This window comes from Plasmodium berghei, assembly GCF_900002375.2.
Source record: "Plasmodium berghei ANKA genome assembly, chromosome: 10".
Classification (NCBI taxonomy): Eukaryota; Apicomplexa; class Aconoidasida; order Haemosporida; family Plasmodiidae; genus Plasmodium; species Plasmodium berghei.
The window spans coordinates 1,626,056-1,640,193 of NC_036168.2; the positions used below are offsets into that span (position 1 = coordinate 1,626,056).

Consider the following 14,138-nt stretch of genomic DNA (forward strand, 5'->3'; position numbering starts at 1 on the left):
ACAGTAGTTATATATATTATTAAACTTGTAATAAGACTAAACTAGTATGCACAAAGCATCAAATGAATATTATAGCCTTTAACTAAGTATTTTTTTAGTGTGGCAATATTAGAATTAACGTTACCAAGCAAACTAATATTAATAATTATATAGTTTACTTAAAAATATAGTTTTTTTATATTGAATTAAATGTTTTATTATAAAATATGTAGTATATAATATGTTTAGATTATAAGTAGAAATATGCACTATAATGGAAAAACCAGTTATATTGTTTCTAAAAGTTTATTATCGTTACTAAATAAAAAGCAAATGTTAAAATCATAAACCTATAAAATTTAAGTAAACAACATGAAAGGAATTTTATATGACTTTTTTTATAAATTAAAATTAGTTTTATATTATCCAAGTTTTAAAACGATACATTTAATAAAGCGTGTTTTTGTATAAATAAAGTTATTATATACTATAAAATTCCTTTATAATATATTAATTATATTATAAATACGAACTACATATAATTTATTTAGAAAAATAGTAGTGTTAATCTATTCTATAAATATTGTAATTTAAATAAGTAATTTGTTTTATATTATTAGATATGATATTAAAAAATGTAACATCCAATATGGGATAATAACATATATAAATATTTGACATTCAAATAATAAAATAAATTAACAGTTATAGTAATTATATATTTCTAATTCTTTATATGTTTATAGTAACATAAGTTTTAAAACTCCTTTATTAAAAAAGTAGTGAATATATATTTATTTTCATGCGCAAACCTATAATATAAATATATTATTATATCAAACAAATTTAATCAATTTTTTTATGGTATTCCATGAATTTGTGCAATATAGTTATTCAATATATTATTTAAGAAAGGTGTACTACGTATAAAATGTATTACATATATATATGATAAAAATGTTAAACAAATAACCGCTTAAGTAAATTTAGTGATTGTCATAAATAAGAATTAAATACCTTTTTAATACTATTATTATTGTATGTTAATTTAGTATTAAAATTAATAGAATTTCTTTAACTACATATATTAATTATATAGAAATTTCAATTAATAACCTACTTTGTCTCAATACATATGTTACATAAAAATAATATGATGACAAATTGTTTACAGATTAAAAATAAAATCCAGCATAATGACTCTCAATGTGGTATACTTATTTTTTAATAAAATAAATTTTATTTTATTGTTTTGCATTGTTTATAAATTAACTTAAATTTCATAATATATCATTAATAGCCATTTGATTAATTTTTATAATATGTTCTTAGTGTAAAGCATTTGAAGGTATTGAGGAATTTTTGCCTGATAATTTTTCTTTCGAGAACAATCATACCTCTACTAAAATATACAATGCTTATTGTCCTATTAGCAAGGAAACAGGGAAAGGAAAATGTGGAACTATCGGTCAAATAGTTAGCGCTGTTACTACATTATTACTTAAGAATTTATTCACCGGAGATGATTATATAGAATCTGATAATAAAAATAACGAATATATCACGTATATTATGCTATGGTTAAGTGATAAAATGAAACTAATTAAAACAGGGAACTACGGAAGCGTGTCAGATTTTGATACCACGTTTATAAAATATGATGAATATTATAACGAACATATTGATCAAATCAATAAAAAAGAAAAAATAATGAATATTAAAATTGATGAAATGCATAAACTTTATGGGTTACTTAATGATCTGTGTAATGCAATTACTAAATATACCAACGATCCTTCAAATTGCTCCAGTTTTTCAAATTTTGCTAGTAATTGGGAAAAACAATCCAATCAACTTGTTAATAAAAAAATTAAGGTTTTTGAAGATGAGTATTATTGTGATGTACTGTTGACTTTAAAAAATGCTTATCAGAAATTTAGAAATGATAATCACATCCAAAATAAACTTCCCCAAATTATAGATATAGAAGAAATAAATAATTGTAAGAAACTATGTAAAGCAGCAACAAAATCATGGAGAATTAAAAGTGTGGATCTCCGACAAATTAAGGGAAAAAAAAATATTGAGAAAAGCAAAGATACCTCGAGATATATAGATGTTGTTAAAAATAGATTTGAATCGTATAGCTCATTTTTTAGTATTATGTTTACTAATGTTGGCAATAACTTATATAAAAAGTCGTTGCCAGCGCTAACAAATGTTTACGATAAATTTATAAATTTTGCTGATAACACGATTAATTATGTGAATGGGGAGTTAAAAAAACCAATAAAAACTTATACATTCGATAATGGTATACCTGAGGAAAAAGGCCCAGGAGGTGACCCATTATCATCTCAAGAAACTCCATCTGAAGCTTCATCACCATCAAGTTCTACGGAACAAACTAGGACATCAGAATTACCTCAGGAATCATCTAAAAAAAAAAAATATGATCAAAAGAATGAAGAAGATTCTAAAAAAACAGTGCCAAATTTAGTGATTAAACGCGAAAATTCAGTAACCGAAGTAACAGGAAATGGAACGACAGAAATAGATGACAATCCACTCAACTTATACAAGAAAATTGTAATTTCAATTATAATGCTTTTAATACCCATTGTTTTAGCTATTATGTACAAGGTAAATAAAAAGAAAACTGTGAAGTATATAATTTTAAAAATATTTCTTCACTATAAATATTATATATTTTTCATAATTTTATGTTAGTATTTTTCATAATTTTATGCTAGTATTTTTCATAATTTTATGTTAGTATTTTCCATAATTTTATGTTAGTATTTTTCATAATTTTATGTTAGTATTTTTCATTTGGATGGAGAAAGGAATTGAAGAAAAAAAAAAACATGAAAAAGGCTATAAATATGTTTGGTGCAAATGAAACGACAAAAAGAGTTATAAACCCAACTGATCGAAAAAAACAAGTGCAAATAATTATAAATTCATCTACTCAAAAAAAACAGGACAAAAAGTTTAAAAATTCATCTACTCAAAAAAAACAGGACAAAAAGTTTAAAAATTCATTTACTCAAAAAAAACAGGATAAAAAGGTTACAAATTCATCTACTCAAAAAAAACAGGATAAAAAGGTTAAAAATTCCATTTATTGGGGAAAGTATCCATTATTAAATATACACAAACTTATGAAGACCGATTCTGTACCATTTATTATTTTATTTTTGTTGTTTATTTTTTATGTTTATAAAAGAAAAGGCTATTATTTAGAATAGTAAATATAATTAATAGTTTTTGTTTTGTGTTCAGATTCTTTGGATCTGACTTAAAAATTCAATATAAGTAATTTGGCTTATATAAACAATTAAAAAGTGTATTTTGTGTAATATATAATATGTGTATTTTATTAATCTATATAAAACAGTGTCGTATGATCGATTCATGTGATTTCAATTATAACTTCCTTTTCTATAACTCTAAAAATATATTAGTTTATAAAATTATTTAGTAATGAAAAAAAATAAAAAAGAGGAAATAAATCGTTAATAGATTATTCAGATGACATGAATTGATATAATTAAGATATGGCCTATTTGAAAATAACTAATTTTGAATTTATATTTTGAGTTTTATAAGAAAAATGAAAACAATAAATAAATCTCATTCATGAAAATAAATCGTTTTATTAGCATAAATTTTCTAATATTACGGTGCTGAAAAATATATATAAAATATATGTTTATATATAAATCTTTTACATTAATGCATTTTGATTAAAAGGAAGCATGTACATCAATCTAAGAAAAAAACATAAATGGATGAATATATAACATGTTTAGTTTTTTTGGAAATTATAAATATGTACACTTATTTAAAATAATTGTTTTGATATATTTTTCCATTTATTTTACAAAATTTCTTTGATAATGGATAGTTTTTTATATAAAACATGCCTATTATATTTTTAAATATTAAAATAATTAATTTAATTTGAGAAATGCAGTTAATTTTATAAAAATTATTTATTGGTAGTAATATTGACGCTCATGCTTTTTTATAAATGAATATAAATTATAATTAGATTCATTTGAAACAATTGCCTACATTATAATATGCCTTTAGGTTAATGCGTATATTTTTAATGTTAATTAAACATATTGCAATCTATAATAGATAATCATAAAATATAGATTCATGGAATATCGATTGAGATTCGAGACTACAACGATATCTATAAAAGATGTTTTATGTATCTACCATTTTTAGTAATACAAAAAAAATCGCACTATATATACAATATTTTTGAAGTTTTAATTGTAGTTACTATTTTCTTTTTGTGTTTCCTTTACATTTGTATTAAAATTAATTAGTAATAATAGAAGTTGCTTTATACGCTTTAATTTATTTATGATAAGGTATATATTAGATTAATCACTATTAATTTTTAAACTTTATAGTTTTGAGGTATAAATAAATTATATTTTAAAATAGTTAAAATATAAATATATAAATAAAATTTAATGTTATAGTTTGCTATAATACTTATAAACAATTCGGTATATAAAATTAGCGTTACTTTACTAATATATATAATATTGTATCAATGGCCAAGCACAGAAATATGTTAAATTTGGGAAGCATATACAAATATATATTAATGCAAAGCATATAGAAAATGTATGAAATAATTAATTTAATTTTAACTAATAATATTTTTATTATGCTACTATATATATAGAAAATATAAATCTAGAATTTAAATATAGTGTTTTTACAATATGATATACCTTCTAAAATATATAATTTAAAACAATAAAATAGGAAATATTCTCTATTGATTTAAAGGATTTTTATTGAGTGCACTAATTGTTTCGTTGTACTATACGTTGATATACAAACGACATCATAATAGTAATAACAATAGATAACGTATTAAATACGATGAAATCATTAAATTAATTTGATTCCAATACTTGATATATATTATTAAACTTGTAATAAGTTTAAAATTATATGCATAAAACATCAAATGAAATGTTATAACACTTATTTAAGTATGCATTAATGCGACAATATTAGAATTAACGGTACCAAACAAAATAATATTAATAATTTTATAGTATTCTTAAAAATATTGCTTTTCATCATAAAACTAAATATAGCTTATTACAAAATATAAAAGTAAACTATATATTTAGAAAATAATTTTAAGGCATTTTTAATGAAGAATTTTGATATATATATGAATTGAAAGCTTTAATGGTAGAAAATTTAAGGTATAATTAAACTATGTAGAATAGGTAAATCTTATATGACTACATCCTTGTATTAAAAAACATACTTCCATTATCTCTCCTCTCAAAGTGCAATATACCAATATAATTATGCATAGTTTTCTATTATACTTAAAAATGAGCATCAATAGTTATTTATATTTAATATTAATAGAAAGGAATAATAAATATTTAATATTTACTAATTATTATTTTAAAAATTATTTACATTCAAAGGCTTATTTAAGCTTATAAATAGTTTAATAAAACGGATTCAGTGCTAATTGTTGTTTTAGCAATGGGCATGATACGTATAATAGGTTATAAAATTACCCAATAAAGTATAATTATAAATTGAAGTATATAAGAATAAAAATAAAGTTATCGGGCTCATTAAAATGGATAAGAATTTATGTATATTAAATAAAAGGGTGGTATATAATATTAGAAACAAGTATATAAAAATTTAATATATTTTTAAGGATTCTAATAATAACTTTCTTAATTTTTTATATTTGTACAGTGTTTAAGTTTTAGAATACTGTTTATTATAATAAAATATATGACGTTGTTTATGTTCTATATTAAAGCATATGTTTAAGTATATATTTTTTAAGCTCATTATAAAATTCCTTAATATTTTATAATAAAATTAATTATGTATAATATTATTAGTAATATTGTTTTTGTGCATAAATTGTATTATATATACATATGGCTAAATATGTATTAAGCCAATCATAATTTAAGAAAATTTAGTAAATGGTAATAAAAGTAAACATAATATTAATAAAGGAATATTATTATCCCATATTAATTTTAAATTCCTATTAAAAAAATTAATGTGTTTAATACGATAAATGTGATCTAGAATGCTCATTTACGTATATATTTTGTCAGTATATATATTTTATATAAAAACTATATGATGCCAATCTACATATTAAGAACAAAATTCCACTACAATGGACGACGAAACAGTGGTAAATAATTTTATTTTAAAATAAAACGCGCCTATCCTTTATTTTATTGTGTTTGATTTGCCTACAAATCACATTAAATTTTATTCAATAAATTTTGTATGAATACATATTTTTATTAATTTATATATAATTTTCTTAGTGTGAGCTATTTATCGATGCCGATGTGCTTTTGAATGGTAATACTGACATACAGACGACAATTAAAAATTCCCCAGAATACCATCAATATTGCCCCGATAACAAACAATGCTTAAATAGGGCTGAAGGTATTGGTGCTTTGAGCGCGTTTTTATTTACGAATTTTTATAATACAGAAAGCAGTTATTATGAACATTTTATGATGTGGTTAGCTCATAAATTATTTAAGATAGCCAAAAAAAGAAACAATGAAAACGTAAATGTAATGACTTTAAGTTCGGCTTATGAAAAATATTTAGAGACAAATATGGGTAATCTTAGACAATGGCATATTATAAATGATCTAAGGGGTGTGAAATATCCTAATCTTAGGTATATGAGTGAATTGTATATGTTACTTAAACGTATATGTAATACAATTGCATATTATAAAAAAAATAATAAAAGACCTGTGAAACTTGGTCAGTATTCTGCAAAGTGTCTTAATCAATATAGAAACCTTTACAAGACCTTTTCTGGAGATGATTCATATCTACCTCTATTGGAAAAATTAAAAAAAATATATGACGACTTTAAAACTTCTGCTATTAAGGATGATGCTGATAAAAAAAAAAATATAGAAAGTCATCTTCTAGAACTTACACCAATGAAAGAAATAGATTCACATTCTACGAAAAATTTGAAAACACTTGATTCTAATGATCCAAAGGATCAATTGCAATCTGAGAAGACTTCAGAAATTCCGGAAGAAAAGAACACTCTAGAGGAGCCAAAAGATCCTAAAGTCAAAGGGAAGAGTATTGAGCAACCCACCAAGCTAAAAAGTACAGTGGATCAAACATCAAACCAAAGAGAAGAACCATCATTTTCAGAAGTTGAATTAAAAATACCAGGAAATGAACAAGAAAATAATAGAGAATCCCAAGGAATGTCTATAGAACCAACAAAAGAAAGTTTATCAACGAAATTGAAAGATCAAGCACAACCTCAAGAAATATCTCAAGAAATGACTCGAATAAAACCTCAGCCAGAACCACCACCGAATCCAGAATTATCACCGACGCCAGAACCACTACCGCATCCAGAATCACAACCACAGAAAGAATTAACACCACAAATAGAATTACCAACACAGACAGAATCATCACCACAGATAGAATCACAGCAGGGACCAGAACCACAACCAGAACAAGACTCAGAAACACAGTTAAAATCACAGGCAAATATAGAATCACAAGATAATGAGAATGTGATACAACCTGCATCTACACCAGAAAAATCATCGATGAACCATGAAACTATAAAAAAAATCACAGAAAAGGGACTTTTACATGATTTCTATAAACTGCATCTTTCATCTTTTTATAAAAACCTTACTTATTATGGACAGCGTTTATATGGAAGTACATCAACTAGCTTAACAAAAGGTTATTCTGCATTTAATGAGTTTGTTGATTATTTAATCACTCAACCAAATAAAGTAAATGTTACATTACCATCAGTTGATAATAACATTCAACCCAAAGACTCGGGAAGTGATTCGACTCCCTCTGATGATACATCAGAAACACTCTCCCTTTCATCGACACAAGCTAGTGACAAAAAAGCTGAAGGTGGAAGGCAAGAAAATAAACCTGGAGGTAAAGACCAAATAAATGAAACTGAAAGTGAAGGCAAAATAAGTAAAGCTGAAGAATCAATACCAAGTTTAACTCCTAAAGAGTCCACAGAGGTTTTTATCAATATAACATCTGATCAACAAATTGAAAAACTTCCTTCTAAAATCAAGGCAGATAAAATCAAGGTAGAAAAAGGCATATTTGAAATAGGATTTCCAGAAGGTGTATTTAAAGGATACAAATTAGTTGCATATTCAGTTATAATTATTGCTATACCCATTATTTTAGCACTTATGTATAAGGTAAATAGAAAGAAAATTATTAAATAAAAAATTAAAAAATACATATTACTACATATTTTGTGTATGCATAAAAAACAAATAACTATATATTTTTTTCATAATTTTATGTTAGTATTTTCCATTTGGATGTAGAAAGGAATTGAAGAAAAAAAAAAACATGAAAAAGGTTATAAATATGTTTGGTGTAAATGAAGCGACAAAAAGAGTTATAAACACAACTGATCGAAAAAAACAAGTGCAAATAATTATAAATTCATCTACTCAAAAAAAACAGAATAAAAAGTTTACAAATTCATCTACTCAAAAAAAGCAGGATGAAAGACTTACAAATTCATCTACTCAAAAAAAGCAGGATGAAAAGCTTACAAATTTATCTACTCAAAAAAAGCGGAATAAAAAGCTTAAAAATTCATCTACCCAAAAAAAACAGGATAAAAAGGTTACAAATTCATCTACTCAAAAAAAGAAGACTAAACAGTTTATAAATTCCATTTATTGGGAAAAATATCCATTATTAAATATACATAAACTTATGAAGACCGATTCTGTACCATTTGTTATTTTATTTTTGTTTATTTTTTATGTTTATAAAAAAAAAGGCTATTGTTTAGAATAATAAATATAATTAATAGTTTTTGTTTTGTGTCAAGATTCTTTGGATCTGACTTTAAATTCAAGGGTTTAAAATTCAGGGTTTATGGCTCAGGGTTGTGTAATATAAGAAGAAACGAGAAAAATAGATCATATTATATAAATATTTCTATAATAATTAATTTTGTTATTTGTTTAGTTTTTATTCTTAAAAAAAACAAAGAAAAGGCATTAGATAGAGAAATCACTTGAAAATACGGATTAGGAGTCTGATTTTCCCGATCTCCAATTTATAGATGAATTCGATCCAATGTTAATAGAAATTTCCAAAATACGTCAAACTAAATTAGATAAATCCTTTACCTGAGAAACCAATGGTATTATCGTTGATGAAGTGGCCGTATTTTTAAGAAGAGGAAATGAACACACATAAACAAGATAGTACCCCCTCCAATACCTAAGGCGGCTGAAAAACAAGAATTAAGGCCAATAAATGAAGAGGACTCAAGTAGGCTACACGAAGATGGAGAATTAGATGAAGAAGTTGCATCATATTTCGGAGATGGAGAAAATGAAAAATAAAATAAAACAATGGAATAAATAAAGGAAATATGAAGTAATATAGCCCTAAAAATAGTTATTGAAAAATCCCAATGAGCAAAAAGGGAAGCTATTATATATAATATATGTTTTTTATCGAATAATAATAGTAATAAGAAAATCATTAAATCTTGCAAATGTTTCAAGTTATATACTTTTTTAATTAATTAAAATTATACATGTTTTTGTTTGCCTTTTTTAATTTTTAAAAGGGCGTTTTCTTATATTCATGCTAAACATATCCAATATTTTTTTTTAGTAAGATTTGTTTTTGTACATACCATTTTTTTAATATGTTTAAGTTTTTTGTCATTTTTAATTACATTTGAATTCTATAAATATTTGGTGTGATTTTCATGTAAAATAGTACAATTAAATATGTTCCGAGTTTGTTATTTTTTTAAATTAGTAAACAATAAAACATATAATAGTAGCAATTTAATTTAGTGATTACGTCTTATACAATTTGATAGAATTACTATTCCCACTTAACTATGAAGAACCCAATTATGAATATAGGAATGTTATATATATTAATATTTTGTTCTAACGTTACGAAAAAAAAAATTTTATTTAAGTTATGCATATAAAAGACAATCATGAAAGAAAACTATGAATAAAAAACACATATATAATGGAGTCAAATGTGTTTTCATACATATATATATTACCATAATACTATTGAATCAATTAATCAAATGTAGTGTATCTATGAAATTGTTTATAGCGTTATTCTATTAATACACTTAAAAGATGAAAATTTGTCTAATTTTACTTTCATTATATAAAATATAAACATATGTGTATATTATAAAACTATACGCATAAAAGTAATAAATACTATGATTATAGCAAACGTATTTATCGCATCCCAATTATTAATTATTTTCGGAACATTCTTTCACAAATTATATACAATAATGCAAATAAGTCGAAACATTTTCCATGTAGGTAAATATATAAGTCTTCTATTAACAATTTATAATAAATAAATTGTGTTTATTTTAACATTTATATAATCAACCAAAGCAACCACAGTAGTTGTTTGATTTTTTATAGCAATCGTTGTCATAATTCTCTTCATAATATGTTTTATCATATTCATAATATATATATAACACTCATAATCATCTTTATCATCAATAGAATCGTTATTATTGTTATTATTTAATTGGGTTTTGCTTTTATATTCTGTACCATTTTTTTTGGTACTTCTCTTTATTTTTTTGATAGCACGAATGATTCTATTTCTTAATACAGATAACTTAGATCGACCATATAAGAGAATAAATATAATAATGTATATATGCGTCAATATATACGTCACAAAATGTAAATAACCACTATTATATAATTTTCTAAACATTAGTTTATATTTTGTTTTGATAACTCACTTTCTGTTCAGAGAAATGTATTGATACATCCAAAAGGACATACAAGACAATACAAACTAAATATCCTCTTATTCATTTTCTTATTAATAAAAAGTGTTTCCTTGAAGCAGTACGCTTTAAATAATATATATGTTTTATTCTTTTTTAGTTTCCTTTTTATCTATTATTGTTGTAAAACAATAATTCTATTATTTAATATTAAATTATTAGAAATATGTTCTTATACAATTTGTTTAATTTTAATTTATATAAGCAAATTATTTGATATCTATGAAATTATATTATAATTATATATTGCTTCTATTTTAAAGCATCTACACATTTATAATCCTTCAATTATAATTTACCAAAATTTAATATTTTATTCTTACTTTAATATAATTTATTTTAAATGCATAAAAAAAATATATAACAATTTGTTCTAAATACATAAAACTGTATTTGTTCTATGCATTTTTTGTTTATTTGAACCATTATATTTAATATAGCAAAATTGTTTTTAATATTTAAAATACAAATAAATCAATGCACTGATTTATATCTATATAACATCATATAAATATATAATAACTGCTATCATCATAGACATAAACATACAATTGCGAAAAAATTTATATTTATGTTTTTTTCTAATAACCCATTTTAGTAAAGAATATATTATTTTAATTATAAACAAATAAGTTTATGTGACAAATTCAACCTAAAATATATTTTTTGCATATTTTTATATAAATAAGTCTTTAGTATAATTCAAAGGATCATTTAATAATATGTTTGATATTTTATAAACTTATATTTTTGCATGTCTACACTCAAATTTATATATATTAATTATAGTAATAACATATTATATACATATATATTGTAAATCAATATATTCAAATATATGAAAAACAATTAACAAAAATTGTTTGCATCTAAACGCGTTTTTATTTTTTACACTTCTCAAATGTTTAATATTATTTAATAATATTCTACATTTTATTTTTTTTCGTTTTTTTAAAATATAGTCTCCATAGATAGATATGTAACTATTTTATTTATATAATATATTTTTGAATATACAATGCGAAATATATTATTTCTATTAAAATCATATAAATTATTCATGTTTTCAAGTATACCTTGTATAAATCACAACGAATAATACATGTGAAACCAGAAAATGCAGTATATTTGATAAGAAATGCTTTATTTTGTCGTATTCATTAAATATATATTATAGTACCTTTAATAGATAAGCATTATATTGCCTTTATTTTTATAAATATTATTTAAATAAAATATAAATATAGCACATTAGTTATCATAGATCATTTCGTCATATGGAAAATATATTCTATATTTTTTATAAAAATAGGGTAAATGGGCCTTAACGTGGCTCCCATATATTGAATTCCTAATTATTTATACTAACAAATGAAATGGAATTTATTTATTATTGTTTGAATTATAAATTATCTTTTAAATACAAATACATATATTTTTAACACTAAAATAAAATTTAATTAGATTTATCATTACAAAGAATCGCCTTTTCTTTTATAAACAAGAAAAATTAATGAAAAATTAAATTAATAAATGGTACAGGGTCGGGCTACATAAGTTTTGGCATATTTAATAATGAAAATTTTTCTACATAAATGGAATTTATAGATTTTTTAGTCTATTTTTTTTGAGTAGATGAATTTGTAAACTTTTTATCCTGTTTTTTTTGAATAGATTAATTTATAACTGTCTTTTCAGTTTTCTTTCCAGAAAGTAAATTTATAAGCTTTTTCTTGTTTTTTTTCTCTTCGATTTTTTCCACATCCATAATATAAATACTAACATAAAAACAATAAAAATATATAGCTGTTTTCTTTTTTATGCATATACAAAATTTGCGTAATAGATATTTTTTAATTTTCTATTTAGTAGTTTTATTTTTATTTACCTTATACATAATAGCTAAAGTAATGGGTATTACAATAACTATAACTGAAAATGCAATTGATTTGTGTTCATTAAATATATATCTTGAAGATGCTATTTCCATATATCTTCTTTTACATTTATTGCAGAAGGGTGATGTTCAGTTCCTTGACCAGATGTTATATTGTTGGAACCGTCTGTGGGCTCTTTTAATAGATGACTCTGGTTGTTTTACGTGTTTGGTCTTCAATTTTTTTATTTTATATTTCGATCTTTTTTTGAGTATCTTTATGAGTTTAAACAGCTTATTAATGCTGTATCCCGTTTTATGTACTGATAAAATAACAAATGGAATTGCGAATCCTCCTGAAATTAAACACAATAATACAACTGGAAAGAGTAATGCATGATTCTTCACTAAACGTTTGAACGTTTCATCAAATTTTGAATTACACTTGACTATATTATAATTATTTCCTGAAATAACTTCATTATATTTTTTTTCAAAGTTATTAACATCTATATCCAAGATATGTTCACTATGTTTCAGTTCTTTTAAATTTTCCAACTTGATATAAGGAGATCTATATCCTTTTTTACTAGCCTTTTGTCTATATTTTGTTCCACTGGCTATTTCATATTCCCTATTATTATCGTTTTCTTTTTTCGATATTTCTAACTCGCTCGTAATTTCATTAATGAATTCTCTCACATCCTCTATATCTTTTAATTTGGATGATGTATCACTATATTCAAAATTTGTTTGGTGAAAGTTTATAATTTGTTTAGTATATATGTTTTCTTCTCCATCATAATTGCCGTCATTATACTTATCCAAAATGCTCAAACTTGAATCATAAAAATCATTTATGTCTAAACTGGCGTCTTGCATGTTAGGACCTATTATTTCTAAAATTTATCGAATTTTTTTGAGAATATATTTTCTTCTCTTTTCTTATATTTATTAATACTTCAAAGAAATAAAATTTATATTAGCATGGATTAATATATTTACATATCGTCAAGCTTATTGTTTCTTAAATTTAACGTAAATCTTTTATAAATACATATAATAATAATGATAATAATAATAATAATAATAATAAAACTAATCCTAATGATATTAATAATAAAACTAATCCTAATAATAATAATAATAAAACTAATCCTAATGATATTAATAATAATTATTATTATAAAAATTGTATTAAACGATTAATTAAATAATTATAACATATAATGAACAAAACGCTTTATATTATATATTAATTTTTAGTGATAGGTTTATTGTTTTCGACTAATTTATTATGAGACTGGTTATACTGAGAATTCATAATTATATAATATAGGCTTGCTAATTAAAAAAAAT

At 22.8% G+C, this 14,138-nt stretch overlaps 3 protein-coding genes and 1 pseudogene across 3 annotated transcripts, besides 1 other annotated feature; 2 read left to right on the top strand and 2 right to left on the bottom strand.

Moving 5' to 3' along the window:
* Positions 1-1,175: 1,175 nt before the first annotated feature.
* PBANKA_1040561 (BIR protein) lies at positions 1,176-3,230 on the top strand (the record flags this gene model as incomplete). The annotated part of the gene is made up of 3 exons (XM_034565517.1): positions 1,176-1,190; positions 1,312-2,622; positions 2,802-3,230. 3 exons carry the CDS (start codon positions 1,176-1,178, stop codon positions 3,228-3,230), a joined length of 1,755 nt encoding a protein of 584 aa, XP_034422206.1.
* A 2,963-nt stretch (positions 3,231-6,193) lies between these two features.
* Positions 6,194-8,886, top strand: PBANKA_1040581 (BIR protein; the record flags this gene model as incomplete). Its single annotated transcript, XM_034565518.1, has 3 exons — positions 6,194-6,211; positions 6,351-8,270; positions 8,383-8,886. The coding sequence occupies 3 exons, from the start codon at positions 6,194-6,196 to the stop codon at positions 8,884-8,886; spliced, it is 2,442 nt and encodes an 813-aa protein (XP_034422207.1).
* Positions 8,887-10,440: 1,554 nt separating this feature from the next.
* PBANKA_1040601 lies at positions 10,441-10,931 on the bottom strand (annotated as a pseudogene).
* Positions 10,441-10,931: a sequence feature (fam-c protein, pseudogene).
* Positions 10,932-12,929: 1,998 nt separating this feature from the next.
* Positions 12,930-13,661, bottom strand: PBANKA_1040621 (fam-b protein; the record flags this gene model as incomplete). The annotated part of the gene is made up of 1 exon (XM_034565520.1): positions 12,930-13,661. The coding sequence occupies one exon, from the start codon at positions 13,659-13,661 to the stop codon at positions 12,930-12,932; it is 732 nt and encodes a 243-aa protein (XP_034422208.1).
* Positions 13,662-14,138: the final 477 nt, after the last annotated feature.